Source organism: Trematomus bernacchii, unplaced genomic scaffold (assembly GCF_902827165.1).
Source record: "Trematomus bernacchii unplaced genomic scaffold, fTreBer1.1, whole genome shotgun sequence".
NCBI lineage: Eukaryota > Metazoa > Chordata > Actinopteri > Perciformes > Nototheniidae > Trematomus > Trematomus bernacchii.
Window position 1 is genome coordinate 1685035 of NW_022987767.1, and position 23521 is coordinate 1708555.

General features: G+C 39.5%; 1 protein-coding gene across 4 annotated transcripts in view; it reads right to left on the reverse strand.

The window, feature by feature from the left end:
* Positions 1-23521, reverse strand: part of adcy7 (adenylate cyclase 7) — a 100489-nt gene that overhangs the window by 23628 nt on the left and 53340 nt on the right. For all 4 annotated transcript variants that reach the window (XM_034148390.1, XM_034148389.1, XM_034148388.1 and 1 more), the window contains exons 3-12: positions 22489-22686; positions 20027-20191; positions 18322-18471; positions 13108-13268; positions 8219-8330; positions 7740-7867; positions 6478-6636; positions 5778-5910; positions 4678-4866; positions 2429-2469 (exon numbers count right to left, since the gene is read on the reverse strand). In XM_034148390.1, the coding sequence (XP_034004281.1) occupies positions 2429-2469; positions 4678-4866; positions 5778-5910; positions 6478-6636; positions 7740-7867; positions 8219-8330; positions 13108-13268; positions 18322-18471; positions 20027-20191; positions 22489-22686 (1436 nt within the window). The remainder of the gene's footprint in view (positions 1-2428; positions 2470-4677; positions 4867-5777; positions 5911-6477; positions 6637-7739; positions 7868-8218; positions 8331-13107; positions 13269-18321; positions 18472-20026; positions 20192-22488; positions 22687-23521) is intronic.

Here is a 23521-nt window from a genome sequence, read left to right on the forward strand (position 1 = left end):
GTGTCCTCAAAATGAAACAATTTGTTAAGTTATCGTGGCTTTACAAGACTTTGACATCTCTGTCATGGAAATGTATGCATCTTTTTAGAAGACCTTCCTTTTCAACAAAGCCTTTAGTTGGAGCTGGTTTCAGATTATTCCATATCCTGGTTCCTACATTTTGTGGTATTTTATTTTATTGTTTAATTGTATTTGTATTGTCTTTTCTTGTATCTTAATTCAATTTATTTCTATTTGTATTTTACACTTTTGTATCATGTCTTTCCATTATTTTCCTGTCATTTTATTGTTTGCAAGTCCACTGAGGTAAACGTGTTTTACGTGATATTGGGCTATATACATAAACTTTGATGTGATTTGATTTAACAAAAATATACTTATTTTACATATTGAGGCATAAAATGTCATAAAAACAAAAAATATGGTCTTAATGGACTAGTGTTACTTTTGTCAGCTATTTTTTTAATTTAGTTTTAGTCTTAGTCCTGTGTTAAATTTCCTTTTTAGTTTTAGTCATATTTAGTCACCTTCATCCTGTTTTTATTTAGTCAAGTTTTAGTCGACTAAAAGTCTGAGCATTTTAGTCTTATTTTAGTCAAAGAAAACTAATTATTTTAGTCTACTTTTTGTCAATGAAAACTGTTGAGTCTTTTTTAGTCATCAGATTATATAGAACATTTCAGTCAAACTAGTCTAGCCAAAACCAATAATTTGTCATTTTAGTCAAACTTATTTCACAATAAGATTATATCTTGTCCTTATTTGATGAAAACCACGGGTTGAATGATTAAGAATGCAGCTTTGCAGAGAGTATCTGGTCAGGTTTGTGGTGTTTTTACCAGCTGTGTTATGGCCACATTGCTTCCCTTCTGATAAAACAATGCATTCGCTTTTTTTCTCCGCCTCATTGTAGCGAAAATGGGCCCAAATATCACATCGTTGCTTTCTCCCAAGCAGTGGTGGCTTTAGACTTTTTCGTTGTCAGTCATTTTGACGGACAGGATCGTGACATTTCCGTCATAATCCATTATTACCTGTCTGTACACAACTCGTCACTCACTCGCGCTGACGGGCGGGTTATTCGGTTAACGCGACCACTGCTCCCAAGCCCTGTTGTTGCCATTTCCCTTTCAGTTAAATAAGGTTAGTTAGACCATGAGTTAGACCCGAGTCTTCCTGACAGTTCACAGTGTGCCGCTGCCCGGTGTAATTCAAATGTGCCGCCGCGCGCAGCACAGACACACAGCTGCTGCCCAGCCGCAGCACCAGAAATGGAACTGCCGGGAGAAAAACTGACTATCAGAGATGTAACGTTATCTCCTCATTTTTCGTCAACGAAAGTAAAGAGAGATTTTGGCAAAGTTTTTATTTAGTAAACTACGTTTTCGTCTCGTCACTTTTCGTCAACTATATTGCATGTTGATTTCGTTACAGTTATTGTTTACTGCCGTCGGTGCCGTCTCGTCATCGTCTCGTTTTAGTCATGGAAAAAAAGGTTGTTGACGAACATATTTCGTCATAGTTTTAGTCAACGGAATTAACACTATAATGGACGCAATCAACTAAGAATATCAGTTTGAATGTGTATTATTTTAACCTGTAATGGTATCCCAAAATAGATAACATGTATGAACATATAAATATACAAGTTGTCTGACGTTACTCTGGATTCTGATAATGCTCACCCATTATTTTTCCATCACAATATCTAAGCTCCCATGAGAAGTATACATCCTATATATTACACATAATGCCTAAAATATCCTCTCACATAGAAATGATAGTTAATGAAATGTGACGGAGTGATGAGATGATGAAGATTCAGGAAAGTCCTGGCAGGAGAGTTGATGGAAATCATTTGAACACATTATTGAGCAACAGTGATGTTAACATGGTCCGCCTTCCAGCAAGAGTGTGTGTGTTATAGTTTAATAAGCAGGTAAATAATCAAAAGTCACAAATGGAGACTCAACATGTGAATTCATTATTAGCAGCTATTGTTTTTTTTTTAAGTTGCACGATATCTGCATGTATTTGGTTTCAGCAGATCAAATATGTCCAATAAATTGACGTGTTTGCAAACGTTTGTAAAGTAAGTGCAAAAAGAAAAATATGTCTGCGTTGTAAAGGTTTTTTAAAGTGTCCGAAACAGCGTTAAAAAATAAAGAGATACAAGGGAATTGCATTTCTGCGACATTGACATTGATTAGCAACTTTTAAAACGGGTCGAATTATTTTAAGTAGGATGCATTAAAAACATTTTAATCGTGTTACATTAAAATAAATATGGCATGTTTCACAGTACATGTTCCAAGACGTTTTCTTATTTCTCCTGGTGAATGTGTACGCTTTTGAAAAGCATTGTATTTTTATGTCTGAATTGCAAGATATCGATGTTGGCAAAAATCCAATTAAGTGTCGTTCTTACCTCTCAGTGATCCTGGAGATGGTAGACCGTAGAGGGATGTCCTGGAAAAAAACATATGAATAATAAGAATAAAGACACAAGATAATATAAGTGTTGAAGTCTGAACACATTGAAATTCCACCTATGCAACTTTTTCACAAGAAAACACTAATGCCCCTTTCACACCAACGCGGTTCCAGGGCCGGTTCGGAGCAGGAGCTTGAAAAGCACAGTTTTTTCCTGTTTACACCGCAGCGGAGTCGCCTTTAAGCTCCGGAATCCGGTTCGTTTCAAGCACCAAAAAGTTGTCGGTCTAGAAAGCAAGCACCGTATACGTCACGCTTACGTCGGAGGCGGGGGCAGGGGCGGGATCAACCTCTAACAACAACAAAAAGCCTGCGTTTTATCTAGTTTGTACACAACGATGGAAAACCTAAAACTTAACAAGCAGCAGTGGTCCACTGAAGAGACCAGCTACCTACTGGGAATCTGGTCTTCCGAAGAGGTACAGAGGAAGCTGGAGGGGAGCACGCGGTCCAAAGAACTTTTGAATGTAGCATGTAACGACTGTAAAGTTGGTAGTAAAGTCGTCCCATTTCTTCCATTTCGTTTCGACAGAGCAAAACCAAAACGAGTAGCGCTTCAATACAATTGGTCATTGCTGTTGTTGTCGATGTGAGGGGGTTCCGCGCGGTTTGGCTTTATGAAGCAGGCACGCAAGCGGTTACATCATGACGCAAACGATGACGCAATGACGCAGCACCAGTCGGGCTCTGAGCGGTGTGAACAGAGCGGGAGCTGAACCGAAGAACCGGTTCCGAACCAGAAAAGCTCTAGCACGAAGCTAGAACGGGAAAAGCCTTGGTGTGAAAGGGGCATTATTGCTGCTACATACCCATCTTCACTACTGTATATTTTATATTTCTATGAATTAATGGTGTTTTATGTGTATTGTAAACACCTTTGCTGTACTTGGAGAAGTGAAAGACAAGACCTGTACTTTAATCTGTTTTATAATTGTTTGTGTGATAGAGATTATGCAATGTTTTTAGTGTTGATTGTTATGTACCTACTGTACCTAAGGACTGCAGATGGAAATGAGCTATTAGCTTAAATCTGGCTCTTCTCTTGTCTGAGATGAATGTATTTGTATGCATGGTCCTTGTTCAAATAAATACAATAAGGAAAAACAATAAAGTCAATCTAATCCAAACTTATCTAATTAAATCTCCAGGACTAAAAAGCTAATGTTAGGCTTTAAAGGAAACTTCACCACGATCACACGACTCCCCTCTCCACTGCTAAGCTAAAGGCGGCTAATGTGATGATGTTGAGTCGTCTCATTTAGTCACTTGTTAGCAAACGCCGTTTTAAAGCTACAGGATGTTTACTGATGTATTTTAATGTCGTAGAATACACGTGAAAATCTCATAAACTTGTGTTAACCACAGACCCTTATTTCAGGCTCTCATAGAACTCATTCCTTCGTCACTCGATTGTGTGCAAGCATTCATCAGAAGATTATAAGAATCAATTCTAAACAAATAACCTCCTATAGCAAATAATTTACGTGGCAACTTCATGCATTGTTTAACTCAGGAGAAGGTAAGTAATATAGTAAATAAAGCCATCTAATAATGTCTGTCTTCTCACCTTCAGGGCTGGAAAAAGCACACACATCCTTTACTCAAGTAGAAGTACAGATACCCGTGTTTAAAAATACTCTGGTAAAAGTAGAAGTACTGACTAAACTTCTTTACTCAAGTAAAAGTAAACAGGGCTTCAAAATGTACTTAAGTAAAAAGTACCCATAACTAGCAGCTGTTTTAAAGAGTACCTGACCTCCCTTTATATTAATAGAACAATAATGTCATTGTTAGCTAATGAATGTTTCCATGCTGAACAACGGCAACATGACAACGTTTTCATTGGTCCCTCTTCTTTAGAGAAGACCAGGAAATGATGGATACACGGATCGTGTTCAAATCAATAGGCACGCAATGACTCTAAATAATAATGATCACGCCACCAAACACACATTCAAACTAAAGGAACCAGCCTGTTTGGAAAATGAAAGAAGTAGAAAGTTCAGGTATTTGGGTTCAAAATGAAAGAAGTAGAAAGTTCAGGTATTTGTGTTCAAAATGTAAGAAGTCAAAGTAAAAAGTCGTCAGAAAAATAAGTAGTGGAGTAAAGTACTGATACCAGAAAAATGTACTTAAGTACAGTAACAAAGTATTTGTACTCCACTACTTCCCTCCTCTGCTCACCTTGAGGCGTGACTTCCCGTTGACGATAGCCTCCGGGGTGAAGCCCTCTCGGTTCTGCAGGTGGGCGAAAGGTTTGACGGCCCCCCAGGACTCCAGGTATCGAGTCATTCTCACCGACGCCCTCATCTTCAGACCGTCGTTCACTCGAGGTTTAACGGCATTGCGGCTGTTCAACGACGGGTCCTTAGACTTAGACACACACACACACACACACACACACACACACACACACACACACACACACACACACACACACACACACACACACACACACCACACACACCACACACACACACACACACACACACACACACACACACACACACACACACACACACACACACACCACACACACACACACACACACACACACACACACACACACACACACACACACACACACACACACACACACACACACACACACACCACACACACACACACACACACACACACAACACACACACAACACACACAACACACACACACACACACACACACATCACACACACACACACACACACAGGGTCACTTAGCTTTCAAAATGAAACACATTTCTCATTCTTTCTTAAACGTCCCCGATCATACTGTTTTTCATCAATATATTATAGGTCTCAGATATATACAGAACATGTCTCTGAAGTGTTTGGCTCCAAACACCAAACAGATCATTGCAGCATCCCATAATCCCCTCTGTTTCAGCCCTGTTTCAAAAGTGCTGATTTTCTGTCTGTTACTTTAGATGAAAATAAGGAGCCCCTTCCCACGCCCCTCTGAGAGATATTTGGTTAAAAAGAACACAATGGTGCTCTAGGAGGAGATTCAGGTGATAAGGTGGGGGGGGGGGGGTTACCTTGGTTGGTGATTGGCTAATGGTTACACAAGCCAAAAAAATCGTTATGACATCATAAAGTGGCCAAAATCTGATCAGCTCATTTTCAGACAGGTTTTTATATAAATGGATCAGGACAAAAAGTGAGAGAATCTTTGTTCCTGAAACTTTCAGAATCTCTTTACACAGAGGGGACACATGTTGATGTAGAAGAGACATGAACAAGTGGATTTTACATAATTAGAGACCTTTAAAGTAGAGTACTCACCCGAGGATCAATGACCAGGTACGACTGGACGTTGCTCTCCTTCAGGTAAAGGTCTCTGAGGTGGCCGTTTCCATCCTCCACTTCGTACGCTTTATTCAGGTGCTTCAGAGTCGCCTCTGTGATGTGAACACGACTGAAGAGAGAGGAGAGAGCATGAGAGAGATTCAAATGCTTATCTTGGTATATTGTATTTTACATTTATTTTTCCTCTTCCTCTTTATTTGATAAGACAGGCAAACGTCCATCCAACATTTATCCCTTGAGACACTTTTCTGAAGACTTGCTTTGTGTATCATACCTGTGTATGGATGACCAATAATAATGTTTATATTGCATCCGATATGTCTACTTAGTCCCTGGTGAAACTACATTACAAAACATAATGGCATATGTGCAACAAAAACTGAAAACAGAATTTAAAATTAGGAGCTTGCGATATTTAAAAACATTGTATAATTTTATTTTAAAACTTCTAAGATACAAGCTAGAGTTTGATGGTAAGATTTCTGAAGCTCAAAGTAAACTAATTACAGATCTACAAAACAACATTTGTCACAGGAGAGAGTTGTATAGAATAATACCATAATATGTTATATAAACATCCATCCATCCATCTTCTCCCGCTTATCCGTGGTCGGGTCGCGGAGGTATATATAAACATGTACAAAGATATATATATCACTCAAGTAATACGACGTACCCAGGAAGGCCTCCAGACTCCATGTGATTGGCCAGCGTGACGTCATGTGACCACACGTCAAACTGCCACTTTCGGAGGCCGATGACGCCGCAGAGCACGTTTCCCGAGTGCACCCCCACCCTCATGTTGATGTCCACTCCTGTGGCATCACGCACCTGCCTGCAAGAGATTCATTATTATTAATACAGCTATTCTCCATGTTGTTCCTGTATGCAGAACATGCTCTTTACGCACATTAAAAGGAAGACATCACAATATGAGTAAAGCTAATTGCTGTTGAAGGTTGTTTCTATATGCAGTCTATGGGACTTTCCATGTGTCAATACTTGCTGAGATTTACCTACTGTTGTAATAATGTCATTTTTGTACTTGTGCATATCTAGGCATCACTGTAGACATTTTTTAAACTGTCATTCCCTAAACCCGAGATCCACTCTTTCTATTTTTTGGGGGGAAAACATTTAAATGAATCTCCACAAATGGCTTTTAACACTTTATTGACACAAATCATCCATGACCTAAGTGTACCTATCACATTTTGTTTAAGAGTTAACCAGACTAGTCCAAAAAAAAGAGTCCTGAAACACAGAAATTAGTTAGCATTTTTGCACTTCCTGTTCCCTCGTTAGAAAGTCAATGGATTTAATGAATTTGGTGAGATGACTGAAATAAGGCTTTGTTTTTCTCCCAAAAAGCCAAACTAACAACAAAAAGCGATAGCATAGCACACAGTGACGCTGCCAGATTGTTCAAGAAAGAACAATGTAGGAAAACAAAATCTCCAGTGTAAAATTGGCTTCATCGATCGATTCTTCTGTCCTCCACTTCTTTCTTAGCTACACACAAGCTTAAAAGATGTTGACGTTTTGTTCAAGATTTTGTTATGTATTGTTTATGTTTTATAGTGTCTTAAAAAAAGGCGGATGCTAACAAGTAGCTAACTGAGACGACCAACGTTTTTGGGTACATTCAACGTCATCACACTCATCTGCTTAGAGGTTGATCTAATGAAATGTACTTCATTGAGAGCCTTATGTTGCTTCTGCATCACGTTATTGTGTGAAGATTATCTTGTGGAACAAAACGTGTAAGTATCACAAACCTTTGTTAGCCTCAGAGCTAATTTCCTCAATGGAAAAATGCCTTTTGGTTGTTGTCAAGCGAGAAAGCATGATGCAAATTTGGATGGCATACAGATATCCCTGCAGGACTCTATATGTTTCAGTCAGATTATGAAGGTGTATCGGTCGGCACACACTCACTTGATGGCTTCACACATGTCCAGGCCCATTTTGACGCAGTTCTTGGCGTGTCTAGGCAGAGACACCGGCAGCCCCGACACACAGTAGTAGCAATCTCCCAGGATTTTGATTCTCATGCATTCATTTTCCTTTAATGGATACAGGATAGAAGAGAGGGAACCTGGTTACTGGCCTGGTTTAATGCAAATAGAAACAAACTGGTTGCATTCAATTGTGGGTAAGCAGTGCGTGTACACATGGCAACACATGGGAGTCAATCAATACACAGTGTTTGATTACTGAGTGCTTTGGTGGTGGTGATAAGGAGAGAGTGTTTCCTTGTTTAACACAGATTTCCCAGCCAGTGTGAGGTTTATCAGAAATCTCACCACTGTAATCTTTGTATTGTTACTCTATGAGTCGTAAACTGTCAACATCAGCTTAGAGGCCTTAGAGGGTGGTGGCTTTTTTGTAATAATGACACAATAATGTTTACTCACCTTGGCAATTTGATCAAATTTTCCAAACAGTTCATTGAGCATGATGACGAGCTCTTTGGGAGAACAGTCACTGGCCAGCTGCGTGAAGCCAACGATGTCGGCATACAGAATACTGCAAGAAAGAAATTATACAAATTAGACAGTTTACAACGATGACGGTAAATTAGGGCCGATGTAGGTTAAAATAATACATATTTATGCAACTGGGAGGGAGGCAATATTACAAAATAAAGCATTACTTTCAGGAAAAAAACTTGGATACACTTAGATAGAAGTTTTAAAAATATAATAAAACTTGCACATTTACAAGAAAAAAAATGTAATGTTTTCTGAGATTATACAATTGTACCTTTCTTATTTCAATTGTTTTCAATATTTGATGTTCTTTTTCTTCACTGTATATTATTTTGTTATGAATGCCCTGTAACAATATAATTTCTTAAAATGCAAATAGAACAGAACAGTTTCCCTTTATCGTCATTTCACCAGGTACAACCAAATTAAAAACTAGTTCTAACAGTTTTCATACATCAACACAGGCTCACTATTTGGCAAGATGACTAAGCCTTATATTGGCTACTTATGGCGCATTTCCACTGCAGCGCGTAGCACGGTTTAAGCGTGCTGTGCCAAACCCGGCCAGTTTTCTTTTCTTTTCCACTAGGGGTAGTTCCGGCTACTTTTTCACCTTTTTTCTGGCCCTCCAAAATCAAGGTTCTTAGCGGGCCAACAACCAGGCTGAGTCGGGCTGAGCATGCTAAACTAGTGAGAGAATCGCTGCCAAGGGGGCTACAACTACAACAAAATGAACATATTTGACCGTGATTTAATTGTAATACACGTTTCAAAATGATGCCGAAGTAACAACATACTGATACCGGTTAGTAAAAACCATGAATTAATGCTTTGACAAGTCTGCAGACAGACGGCAGACGAAAAACCTTTTAAAATGCGTGTTTTCTGAATGGAGATCGGCTAAGCTAACGTTGTATATGCTCCGACCGTCCACACTCACAACAACGGCCTATACAGACATAAATAAACCAGCGACTGTATTCGCCATGACACAGGCAGTCTGTGGTTTGTACTTGTTTCACTTTTGTCTAGTTTCTGAACAGATGTGAGGAGCTGTGAGCTCTGAGTGCTAACAGCTAACGGCTGATGTTGTTTTTCTGTGGTTCGCATTGAAGATGACGTCACGGCTCCGCCTACACTGCGTTACTATAGTTACTGCCCCAGCTACTAAACTGTAATGGAAACGCAGCATAAAGTGAGCCTGGACTACCAAGGCCTAACTATACTGTACTAAGCCGTGCGAGGCCCTGCAGTGGAAATGCGCCATTAGCGAGAATCAACTCAGTGAGCAACAGATACCAAGGATGCTGGCTTATGAAGAAGACAAAGTAAGCTAGGTAGCCAATATAAGACTTAGCAGTACAGATAAATGTGGGCTCACTATTTGGCAAGCAACCGGTCACAGTTGCCCTGTTTATCTCATGTCTTATAAAAGCTTATTAATGATTTATAAAGTGTTCACAACCTAATTAATAAATTAATTACAAACTATTCGTAAACCCTTTATAAGGCTAGTCTTATTGTAAAGTGGTACCAAATAAATAATAACAAATACATGTATTTGCTGTGACCTTGTCGAAACTGATAGTGAGATTTTGCATTTCTGAGAATCAGTTAATAAAATGAAAAAATAAATAAAAAATGAAATAAAATGGATAAATAACAAAAACTAATACAATTAAATAAATATTTAAATACAGAAATAATTGTAATGCAGTTGGAATGTGTCTGCTACCAGCAAATAATAACATTAAATGCATTAAAGCAAATTAAGGACAAAAAGCTTAAAGCATTTGTGTCCTTTAAATGTTGATTTCCTCCGCCCTCCCTCACCGGCCCATTACGACCCATTACAGCCTCTGAATTGGGGCGCAGGACTTCAGGCAGAAAGGCTCCGAGCGTCACCCCATTAACCTCCGATGGACCTGATCAGTGACGGATTAAAAAGCCTGTCTGGTTCAAAGCTGAATCACAGACATCATTAAAGCTGCCGGAGCACAGAAGGCCAGTGTTTTCTCCTCTGACCTCCGACAGACCCGTCACCAGCTGGACGTTTGGCAGAAGCACCTGAACGCCTCCTGTCTTTACACGTCGTCTGACAGCAGGGACGGAAAATACAACATTTGCAAAGTAATCCCCCCGAGAGCATCGTGTTCTCCTTTACAGGACAGCAAGCGCACGTAAATAAGAGCAAATAACACCCTTTAAAATGGTGGAAAAGTGTAATACTCTTTCTTTCTTGTGTATATTCAGCGTATCCACGTATTGAGAATTGTACAAAATAATTAATGTTAAAGGAGAGGTGTCATGGCCATTTCCACTGATCATAATTCCATTGTTGAGGTCTACTAAAATAGATTTATACTGTGCATTTTTCCAAACTCACATTGGTTTCTCATACAGCATCTCTGTAAACTACGTGTATTCACTGAATTTCACTATTTGCCTTTAACGGCTCGTTGTAGCTCCAATAGCTCCAGCCCCCACCCTCCCTGTGAGCACAGTGTGCTCTGATTGGTCGGGACGTTGTGAATCGCGCTGAGCTCCGTGGAGGTGTTGCTTCCTTGTTTAGGATACATAGCGAAACACAGCCAAACTCATCCTGAGCACACACAAACTCACATCCGAAGTAAAAACAATAAGTGTGGCTTGATATTGAGTAAGAAAAAGGTTGATAAACGCTGTGAGAATGGGTCTGCAGAGAGAATTTTGCAGCGATCCCAACTGTCTGTTATCAGCCTGCAGCCAGGGAGGAGAAATCAGCTGAGCTGCCTGCTCCCTGCACACAGATGTGTGTGTGAGGAAGTCCGTGGATCGGTCAATTTGGACCAATCAGCGGGGGCTTAACGTAACGGCTCCGCGGACGTAACTTAACGGCTCTTCGGGATTGGTCCATTTCGTTCCGGGTACCGCATGACATCAGGCGGTACCCGGAAGAATCAAATGGGCAGTGACGTATCTCCAACGAGGCGTTTTGGGGAGGTATTTTCTGTGTTAGAGTTTTACTCGCTACAGGGTGTACTTTGAGGGTTTTGACTCTGCACACCGTTTACATGCATAAAAACCTTCATAACACACAAGGGGACGGGTAATAACCGGAAAAGCATGACATGGGAGCTTTAAGTATTTTTTCAAGTTATATATTTAATTTCTCTTTGGTTATCTCATTTTCTAACTATGCATATACATCTAGAGAGAAACTAGGATTGCACACAAAATAAATTGTGATGTAAATATACATTTTATTTTTAGACTTTTGAGGTATAAATTATATTTTTTTAAATGTAATTTAGTTTCTTTCTTTCATTTAAAATAAATTATTATGATTATTAATTATAATCATGACACATTTAGACAAAAAACGACCCTAAAACATGTATTAAATGAACCATTATAGGTTATTACTTATATATACAGTGTATTATATACTAAAATATTGACAAACTAAAGTAAACTGACCGGGAAATAAAGTATAGTACGAAGCCTTAGCTTTATTACACTTAAATATTCCCCTTTTTATATTCATTATTTTCTTCAATTCTCATTTAAACTAAACTAAACCAAGTTGTTTGTGTGTGTGCAGTTATCCATAATGCACTACATGTAAAACATGCAATTGTACTTGTAATGACCACATCTATCCAGCACAGAAAAGATGGGTAAAAGTCAAACTAAACCATTCTGTTGTCCAGCAGAGAAACACAGCAGCTGTTTCTGAACACGTCGAGCTGCTCCATGAGACAGAAGCTCAGATAATGAGCGTCTGCAGTAATTACAGGGATGAGTCAGTGTGGCAGTCTGTCATTCAACACCTTTTACTAAATGAACATAGCAGCAAACATGACTGATGCCTTCACAATGACCTGTTGATGAGCAAAGACCAAAGGTTTAGTGTCCTAATCTTCTAGAAGACAACATTGCCTTCTAGCATTTCACATTTTCTGTGTGTTTGGCTATTTTTGTGGTCATTGGAGTTGGATTTTATGTCTTTTCAGTGTATCTGTTCGGAACAGACATACATTTGCATAATCAAATCCACAACTAAGCCTTCTTAGTGTATTCATTTCCTCTTAAAAATCACTATAATGCCAGTTCCTTATTACAATAAGGCAGAGGCTGTATTTCGCCTACCTACTCTGTGAAAAAAACAAAACGAGCTGGTGTGCCATCTGCCAAAGTTCACTTTAAGCCGACCCAAAATCTGTCAGCACTTGCTAAATGAATAAAACCCTCGTAAAACAAAGAGCCATAACTGGGTTAATGCGCTGAAAACCAAATGACGTACTAATCTCCATCGTTATGAAAAGTGTTGAGAGAAATATGTGTTTTTTTGTGCACTTTTTGCATGTTTTTCATAACGAATTCATAGAAAAAGCATAAAATCTCTGAGATGTTTCTCCTTAGGTGGAGTTTCATATTTTTGTTTTTGTGCTTTATATACTTTTAATGAAGTGAACAGAAAATACAAGTTTCCCTGTGAACGACTGAGGATTTATGAAACTGCAGATAAAGGAGACGGATAGGGAAAATAAATCATAAAAAAGCAAGCTTATTAAGTTTGAAAAGTGTCTGGAGAGACCTCTCTTTTATTACAGACTCTAAGCAGTACAAGTCGATATACTTCCATTGATTATTTGCCAATTAAAAATGTCCCTGAAAAGGTCTTAATGGCTGATCAATAACACCCTCCCCTGAGTGCATACTTTAACCGAGGGAATAAAGCTTCCCGATGAGGTGAGAAGGGCCATTTAATGATCGATAAATCAACACATCGATAGCTTTGCATGTGTTAATGAGTGTTCTCTGGGTCGTACCTGACGTTCTCGTGCCTCTTGACGTACAGACTGTGGAAGTTGTTGTCTTTGACGAGGCGCTGCTGCTCCTCTTTGTCCTTACAGTCCTGCAGGCGCTCCATGATGGCAAGTTTCATCTTCATGGAGATGTAGACAGGAAGCACAGACTGCAGCAAGTTCTCCTGCACACACACACACACACACACACACACACACACACACACACACACACACACACACACACACACACACACACACACACACACACACACACACACACACACACACACACACACACACACACACACACACACACACACACACACACACACACACACACACACACACACAGAGAGACACAACACACACAATTAGTTGCATAACTGCTATTTAGGTGAGACAGGAAATTGGGCTTATTTCCAGACGGTGGCACTCTATATACGTGATCGTGATCACACACACACAGTCACACACACACAGTCACACACACACAGTCACACAGTCACACAGTCACACACACACACACACACACACACACACACACACACACACACACACACACACACACACACACACACACACACACACACACACACACACACACACACACACACACACACACACACACACACACACACACACACACACACACACACACACACACACACACACACACACACACACACACACACACACACACACACACACACACACACACACACACAGCTTGTAACATTTGGCTGAACACACCAAGTGGACAATGACCGTTTTTATTTGTAAGTCCTAGCACCAATCTGGAGTTTTGGGGGCACTATTATGTAAAACTACTTCATACAGGTTTCAATACAACAAATACTGTACATCCAAACAGTGATACTAATGTATGTAGTCAAAGCAGTCTATTTACAGAGTGTTAAGTACGTTTTGAAAGCGGCTCAGCCAATCAGAATCAAGGGAAAAATATAAAATAGCTCTACGCTTGAAACTCATATAAATATTTCTCATTTTAAGGCATTCAAGCATATCCTGTGCGTCATAAATATGAACTTCAGCTAATGAAATATGGGTTTTTCTAATACTTTATCCCTAATCCTTCTTTATTATTTCCTCGAGGCAGATCAGGTGGGATGAGCCAGTCATTAAAGTGATATCAAAGGGTATTCACATTCTTGTTTAAACTATTTGGACGTTAAGTCCTATTGTTTTTATATGAAAGAAACACGTGCGCACAGTACAGGGCAGTGTTTTTGCCAGACGCTTTTCCCCCCTCACATAAAAGATGAAATTAATTCAATTGTCGCCATCATCTTCTTCATCTTAAACTTATTTAAGATTACATCAAGTAGTATTTATTCATTTTGAATCATCCCTTACTTTAGTGGATCATAACATATCAGGTATTGAATTGATCTCCAGATTCTCCCATTCTAAATGAGACCAAACATTTAATGGATGTGCATTATTTATCCACAACAAAGTCCCACATTTGGATCGCAACAGACTGCATGTAGGTGAGGCTTGTTTTTACTTCAGATGATTGTCAGGAATTTATTTAGCTACTGAAGCAGATATTGATCACTAGCAGCACCAACATGCTGGTTTGGATGATTGATAATCAGTGGTTCATATCCTGTATAAAACAATTAAAGAAAAATGTATTATATATAATGTAATTCTCGCAACCACAAGAAGTCAATACTACAAATATTAGGTTTTTACATCCAGTAATGTGCAAGATTAGCTGCTGACAGACAGCCATGATACACATTCGCCTAACCGAGATAAAAACGCCTGCAGAATATTTTGCATTTACTTATTTTGCGAGTCCATTTACCTGAAAACACCCCTACACCTTTGACAGGATGAACTGCTGCTTTTGACACGGTTTCAGATAAATGTTCATTAGACCATGCGATGTTTTGCTTTAACACGTCAGACATTTCCAAGTGTCTTTTGAAGAAGCCAAGTGGGCCGTAACAAAGCCTTTATTTCCCTGGAGGGTTTCTGGACCCTCTCCAGGTGGCACAGACTTCGACTCAAAGGAATACAATTGCACCTTATCCTAATTTGAGGGTGTTATTGCAAAGACGTGAATGTGTTTGGACTGAAAGCATTCCAGCTTTTTGATACATTTTTAAAATGAGTAAAATAAACATCATAATTGAAGTTGACTTTACAAGTTAGGGTATGTGTCCTCTATAAGAATGTGTGTGTGTGTGTGTGTGTGTGTGGCCTAGCATTACCATCCTTGTGGGGACCTAAATCTGTTTACACAGTCACGTGTGGGGACTCGCCCCCCTTATGGGGACATAATGGAGGTCCCCATGAGGGGTATCATTAATTTTAGGGTGAAGACTTGGTTAGGGTTAGGGTTAGGCATGTGTTGGTTATGGTTAAGGTTAGGATAAGTCTCCAATGTCCCCTGAAGTGATGTATACATGGTGTGTGTGTGTGTGTGTGTGTGTGTGTGTGTGTGTGTGTGTGTGTGTGTGTGTGTGTGTGTGTGTGTGTGTGTGTGTGTGTGTGTGTGTGTGTGTGTGTGTGTGTGTGTGTGTGTGTCTCAGCTGCAACCTGAACTGCTTCCATTCACTCTGGCTGACCTCTTGCAAAGTTCAAATGACGCTTTTAGTTTTCCACTGAGTCTGAAGCAGGGAAACTCCCCTCTCATATAGTGCTCTTTGTAGAGAGGGAGGCGGGAAACTATAGGATGTGTTACCTGATGAAGTGCAGCTGTAAATGTTATCCATTTGTCTTTATTACTCCATGTACAAAAGTACTTTCAAGAGGCAATAGACAAGTGATATGCTTTAACGTATCATTATAAAGTCAATGTTGTTTGCACAATGTAATGGTTATGGGATAATGATGTGGGTTTAGATCGTTCCTTATTAGCCTCACTCTCACTTTTTAAGACACTGGGTATGATTTCTAAAATAAGTATTGGTTTTATACACAAAATATTCCAGACTTTCGAGAGAAATTCCTGTTGTGTTTGGGTTACTGTATGTGCTGTATCAATTAAGACATTACATCATATTACATCATATTACATCTTACAATAGGTAAGACGACTTGTATTGAATTATTACTGGACTGGTGTGGACGGTTACTACTACAATTAGCAATAAAGAATGAATTACTTCATAAATATTTGAATACATATTTATTGCTTTAACCCGCTAAATGTGTATTAGTAAAAAGGAAACCAATCAGAGGACATGACCACTTGTTAGGAAGAAACTTGTCTATTGCTGTTTTAATTACTTACTTATAGTCCACATCTTGCATATGGAAACATGTGGTCACTCAATCATGCAGTGACAAACATTTACTTTGATTTATGGGACATTTCTGACATCCTTCACACCCTGCGAAGACATTTTTTAGGAGTGTCTGCGTTCACTGCTGCTGATGAATGTGGGAACACGACGCGAGTTCCTCACTTGGACAGGTTTTGGACTTTCCCCTAACGTGCTTTTATGTCAATGTTCTCCTCGGCTAACAACACGCTCCGCTTTTTTCAGCCCCAGTTCAAATACAACAGGAGTTTTAAATGTTAATGGTTATTTCATTCCTTTCTGTCCTGCTAGGCAACACACCAGCTTCCCAGTGGTCCCGCACTAAGCAACGGACATAACAACTAACGACAAAAGGAAGGACATTTGTTTTAAAAATGCCTCTGAAGGAAAGAGCAAGCCAGCACAGATGCATCTAATTTAAAAGGCAACACAGGAAAATCTAATTTCAGGGGGATTTGTTTGTCGCAATGAAAACATCCATGGGAGAGTCAACAGGAGGCCAGCCAAGGGCAAAGATTAAAGATTAAATACAATTGTAAAAATATGGCTGTTTTCATCTTTCATCTGTAATGTCTGCTTTCATCCAGAGAGGTTACTACAATACAGATCATGTGGAAAAACAAAAAGGTATTTATATGCTCGTCACAAACATTAGCTGAGAATACACTGTGAGCTTCTCCCCACAAATTAAAAGTTGGTATGCTTGATTTATTTTTAATAAAGAAATATTGCTTTGGTTTTTTCTTTTCATAAATGAAAGGTAAGCAAAACCTGTAATGCAAATCATTGATGACATGTTTTCATATTTTTATGAATTATATCTTAAAGGTGGGGTAGGTAAGTTTGAGAAACCGGCTCGAGATACACTTCTTGTTATATTCCATGGAATGCTCTTAACATCCCGATAGCAATGAATATCTGAAGTGCTTTGACAAAAAATCCATAACAAAATGTCATCTGTGGAAGCCGTAGTACTGTAAAAAGCACGACCAATCATTTTAGCCGGCCCGGCTAAAATAACTGGATGGCCTACCTGCCTGTCAGCCTACCATCTGTGCACAAACTTATCTCGTGCCCTCATTGGTCATGTGCGCGTTCGTGTGTGTTGGAGGAGGGGCTCTGTAAGGGAAGTGGCAGATTTTTTCCGGCTGTGTATTTTCAAATTCTAGCGCACTCGTGCTGGTTTCTCCAAAATTACCTACCCTACCTTTAAGCTGACTGATTTATTTTCCCTTTATTTAATTACATATGTTAAATGGATTTTCCTTTTTAATGATTTCTATAAATTAAATATTTAATTACAGACAGTGTAGCTATTTTTTGTAGGACTCATTACCAACCAGTCTTTGACAATATAGCAGATTAAGCGATATGTCTCTGTTTGTTTGCTGTCTTTTGAATACAAGGAGTAGGACTTCTCTGCAGCACAACAATACTTATGTCAGAATGATATTTTCACAAATAAATGTGCTTATTGCAATTTGGATAAATTGTGCAGCCATAGTTGCAACTTCGTTTCTCTTTCCAGGAGTCAATGCAAGCATGTTTTCTCTCAGTGATCGTGCTGTTATGTTAAATGTTTGTTTTTTATGTACTGTGTCCTGATATTTGTCTATGTTGATGTTATAACACCTTTCTCCCTCATATTTACATGACAACTTCAACAGTAAATAAATACAGAGCTCAATCCCAGGTCAAATGCACACTAAAGGCTCTTTGAGCATGTTTCTCTCCGATTGTGATCTTATGTTAAATGTTTGTTTTTCTTGTATTGTGTCTTAATATCTGTCCTTGTTAATGTTGCAAATGGAGCTGCTGTGATGCAAGTCAAATTTCAGACTTGATCTGACCATTAAAGTATTATCGTATCGTATCGTAAGCAACACTTCTTGCAGACACTTCCCTTGTGAACAGATAATGCTCTGGTTACACTAACCTGTTGTCTTTTCTCTATCTCCAGCTTCATGCGCATGCTGAGGCACCTCAGGGTGTCCTGAAAGGTCTGACGGAGGGTCTTCTCCATCAGGACTTTATGGAAGGCTCCCACCACGTTGCCACACAGGAACACCACCGCGTTGGACAGAAGCTGCAGGAACAAAGACACAGAAACAGATGTTAGAGCCCAAAATGGAAACAGATGCATCTATCTATCTATCCATCTATCCATCTATCTATCCATCCATCCATCCATCCATCCATCCATCCATCCATCTATCCATCTATCCATCCATCCATCCATCCATCTATCTATCTATCCATCCATCTCTCTATCCATCCATCTATCTATATATCTATCCATCCATCTATCCATCTCTCTATCCATCCATCCATCCATCTATCCATCCATCCATCCATCCATCCATCCATCCATCCATCCATCCATCTATCCAACTATCCATCTATCCATCTATCCATCTATCTATCTCTCTCTCTATCCATCCATCCATCTATCTCTCTATCCATCCATCCATCTATCTCTCTATCCATCCATCCATCTATCTCTCTATCCATCCATCCATCCATCTATCTACCTATCCATCCATCCATCTATCCATCCATCCATCCATCCATCCATCCATCCATCCATCTATCCATCCATCCATCCATCCGTCTATCCATCCATCCATCTATCCATCTATCCATCTATCCATCCATCCATCCATCCATCCATCCATCCATCTATCCATCCATCCATCCATCCGTCTATCCATCTATCCAACTATCCATCTATCCATCTATCTATCTCTCTCTCTATCCATCCATCCATCTCTCTCTCTATCCATCCATCCATCTATCTCTCTATCCATCCATCCATCTATCTCTCTATCCATCCATCCATCTATCTCTCTATCCATCCATCCATCCATCTATCTACCTATCCATCCATCCATCTATCCATCCATCCATCCATCCATCCATCCATCCATCCATCCATCCATCCATCCGTCTATCCATCCATCCATCTATCCATCTATCCATCTATCCATCTATCCATCCATCCATCCATCCATCCATCCATCCATCCATCCATCCATCCATCCATCCATCCGTCTACCTATCTATCATACACCCCTGCAATGTAAATTGAGAAATTACTAAATTACTTTCAAATTTCATTAACCTTTTTGTATCTAACCTTGGCCAATTGTTATATAAAGTCTAAATTCGTAAAAAAATAATTGGTTAGACTTAGTGAAAAATAATATCAAAACTGAAATGCAGCTTCATTATGGAGATGATTTGTTTTTAAATTAGCATATTTTGGCTTAAAATCTTCATAAAAAAACAGCTGCACAATGATTCTTTCGTATTAAAAAAACATTTGTACAACATAATTGCATGTTTCTGGATCCCTCTGCATGCCTGCTGGAGTGTGACATAATACATGACTAATTTACCTTGTCAGTTACTTTACTTTCTATATTTCTATTAATTGTTTTGCATCTGATCCTTGCCAAATGTTATACTATGTGTAATTCTGGTCACTTGTTGGTTAAACTTAGTGATAAAGAATGTAAAAACTGACGTGCAGCTTCATTAGGGGGATGAAATCGGCTTTAAATAACACAAATCACATCAGTGATTCAGAAACATATATGCATATATTGCCTTTTTTCATAAAATCTCATTTTTTGTGTTACCTGGTAGGCGAGGTAATCAGGGGGCTTCTTTTCGTAGACGGTGAGGCGCAGAGTGAGCACCATGATGTGAGACAGCGAGGATACGACGCTCAGCACCACGGCGTACCACAGCTGGAAGGGCAGCATGGTGTACACGGTGAAGATGATGAAGAGGAAGAAAGGCACCTGGAGACACAAAGGGTCGTCATGTTTATTCATTTATTCATTCAAGAACATCCATAACATTAATCAGTTTGCAACTTATATATATCAATATTCCAATTACTTGTATATAGACTTTTCTTGCACTATTCCTATTATATTATATTTTATTTGTATTTACTTGCACTATCTTATCTGTTTATTGTGTTGCACTGTTGGAGGAGCCTGTGACCTAAGCATTTCATTGTCATAACTACACTGTAGCTATGTAAAAATGACAATAAAATTGAATCTTGAATCATTTGTTTTGAGTCATTGGTCTCTAGAAAAGGTCCCACATGTCATGAAACTTGGAAAATAATTTTAGAAAAAGTTGTTTGTAGTCCCACTAATGTATATAATGGCGCATTTCCACTGCAGGGCCTCGCACGGCTTAGTACGGTATAGTTAGGCCTTGGTAGGCCAGGCTCACTTTATGCTGCGTTTCCATTACAGTTTAGGAACTGGGGCAGTAACTATAGTAACGCAGTGTAGGCGGAGCCGTGACGTCATCTTCAATGCGAAACACAAAACCAACATCAGCCGTTAGCTGTTAGCACTCAAGCTCACAGCTCCTCATATCTGTTCAGAAACTAGACAAAAGTTAAACAAGTACAAACCACAGACTGTCTGTGTCATGGTGAATACAGTCGCTGCTTTATTTATGTCTGTATAGGCCGTTGTTGTGAGTGTGGACGGTCGGAGCATATACTGCGTTAGCTTAGCCGATCTCCATTCAGAAAACACGCATTTTAAAAGGTTTTTCGTCTGCCGTCTGTCTGCAGACTTATCAAAGCATTAATTTATGGTTTTTACTAACCGGTATCAGTATGTTGTTACTTCGGCATCATTTTGAAACGTGTATTACAATTAAATCACGGTCAAATATGTTCATTTTGTTGTAGTTGTAGCCCCCTTGCCAGCGATTCTCTCACTAGTTTAGCATATTCAGCCCGGTTGTTGGCCCGGAAAGAACCACGATTTTGGAGGGCCAGAAAAACTGTGAAAAAGTACCCGTTAGCCGGAACTACCCCTAGTGGAAACGCAACAAAAAACGGGCTGGGTTTGGCACGGCACGCTTAAACCGTGCTACGCGCTGCAGTGGAAAAGCGCCATAACACTACTAGACCAACAAAATGATCAGATAATAAAGTGCCAAAGCATATATTTACACACTAGAAGATGATTAAATTCATTAATTATGTGAAATGAACATATTTGACCGTGATTTAATTGTAATACACGTTTCAAAATGATGCCGAAGTAACAACATACTGATACCGGTTAGTAAAAACCATGAATTAATGCTTTGACAAGTCTGCAGACAGACGGCAGGCAAAAAACCTTTTGAAATGCGTGTTTTCTGAATGGAGATTGGCTAAGCTAACGCAGTATATGCTCCGACCGTCCACACTCACAACAACGGCCTATACAGACATAAATAAACCAGCGACTGTATTGGCCATGACACAGACAGTCTGACTGCGTTACTATAGTTACTGCCCCAGCTACTAAACTGTAATGGAAACGCAGCATAAAGTGAGCCAGTCCTAACAAGGGCTAACGAGGCCTAGCCATACCGAGCGAGGCCCTGTAGTGGAAATGCGCCATTATATTGAAAGTGACTCAAGCAAGATCATTTCTGACGTGGGTCTAATCTGAACTAAACATTGAATACTGCTTTGTATTCCTCCATCTTGTGACTGTGTAACTCCCTCTCTTGTATATCAGCATGTGAAGGACACTGTTCAGGAACTAGTTGATGCTCTGTATGTGATGACTACTTCCATTCTGGAGAGGATCATAAATACATGGATCCTGAGATTGAAGCTCAAGCCGGTGACCAGTGATTATTAAAAATGTTAAGTATTCAGAAAAAGTCAACATTTTGAAATTTTGAGAAAAAGTCAGAATTTTGAAATAAAGTCGGAATTTTGAGAAAAAAGTCAGAATTTTGAGATTTTGAGAAAAAGTCAGAATTTTGAGATTTTGAGAAAAAGTCAGAATTTTGAGATTTTGAGAAAAAAGCCAACATTTTGAGAAAAAACTCAGTATTTTGTACATGACAGGATGTATGATTACCTACAAGAACCGGTATTCCTCCATCTTGTGACTGTGTAACTCCCTCTCTTGTATATCAGCATGTGAAGGACACTGTTCAGGAACTAGTTGGACCAAATGCTCTGTATGTGAAGACCATTCTTGAGAGTATAATAAATACATGTATCCTGATTATTGAAGCGCTCAAGCCGGTGACGAGTGATATTTTTCGAACAGGTTACCTGGTCCCAGGGCAGGATGATGGGCCCGCTGAAGATGAAGGTGTAGCCCATGGTGAGTTGCGTGGCCCAGACGATGAGACCCAGCAGATGCCTCCATCGCTGCGACAGCATCTCCGTACACACCAGCACGAACACACACAGGAACACACACAGGCTGCCGCTCACCACGCTCACAAAGGCACAGTGCTCCGATGGACTCTGAGGGAGAAACAGGAACATACATTTTTCAGACATGGAGGTTGCCACTTAACTTTAATCAACACATTTTTTTAACCAGTCCTAACAAAAACCAAACACTAGAACTTCACCGAATCATTAATCTGCAGGGCTTTTTTTGCAAGACAAGTCTATTATTTTGTCAGGTCCTCTGTCTATGCATTCAAATCTAGTGTCAACATAATAAACAAAGCTTGCACACTTTATCTTTTTTAATCAGCAGGTTATTGCTTCTATTTCCGACTTATTAAATCTGAGGTTTTAGATGAATATAAGATGCTCCTGATAAACGTTGATATTCATAAGCACTGAGGCTTATGTTGGAGTGTTTCCCTAAAATATTTCCGTATGCATCATGTCCTGTTTGCTTCAGGAATCCATCTTCCTGATTGATTTACTGTACAGTGAGAAACAAAAAGACCACGCACACTCTTTGAACACATGTTTGCTGCTTGTGTGTGAATATCTGTGAGTGTGTTTAATTCATGCATAAAAAGCTGAGAGGTGGTGGGAGGAAGTGAGTGGGTGTTGGAGGCAGAGTAAGAGAGGAAACGAGGGGTTAATAAGAGAGCTCAGGAGTGAGACAGACGCACAAAGTCGGCGTTAATAGATCTCTGTGCGGAGAAGGCCATCGCTGCATTGTATGTTCAGCTTTCTGGTTGCCATGGCAGCTTTGAGAAGAGGCCAGATCTCATCTAAAGCACTTTCTGCTCCCGGTGAAGCTCGGAGACTCGACAGAAAACCTTTTTGTAGGCAGGAAAAGAACATTTATTCTATATGGAAAGAAGCGAAAATTAGAGAACAGATACAGCTATAG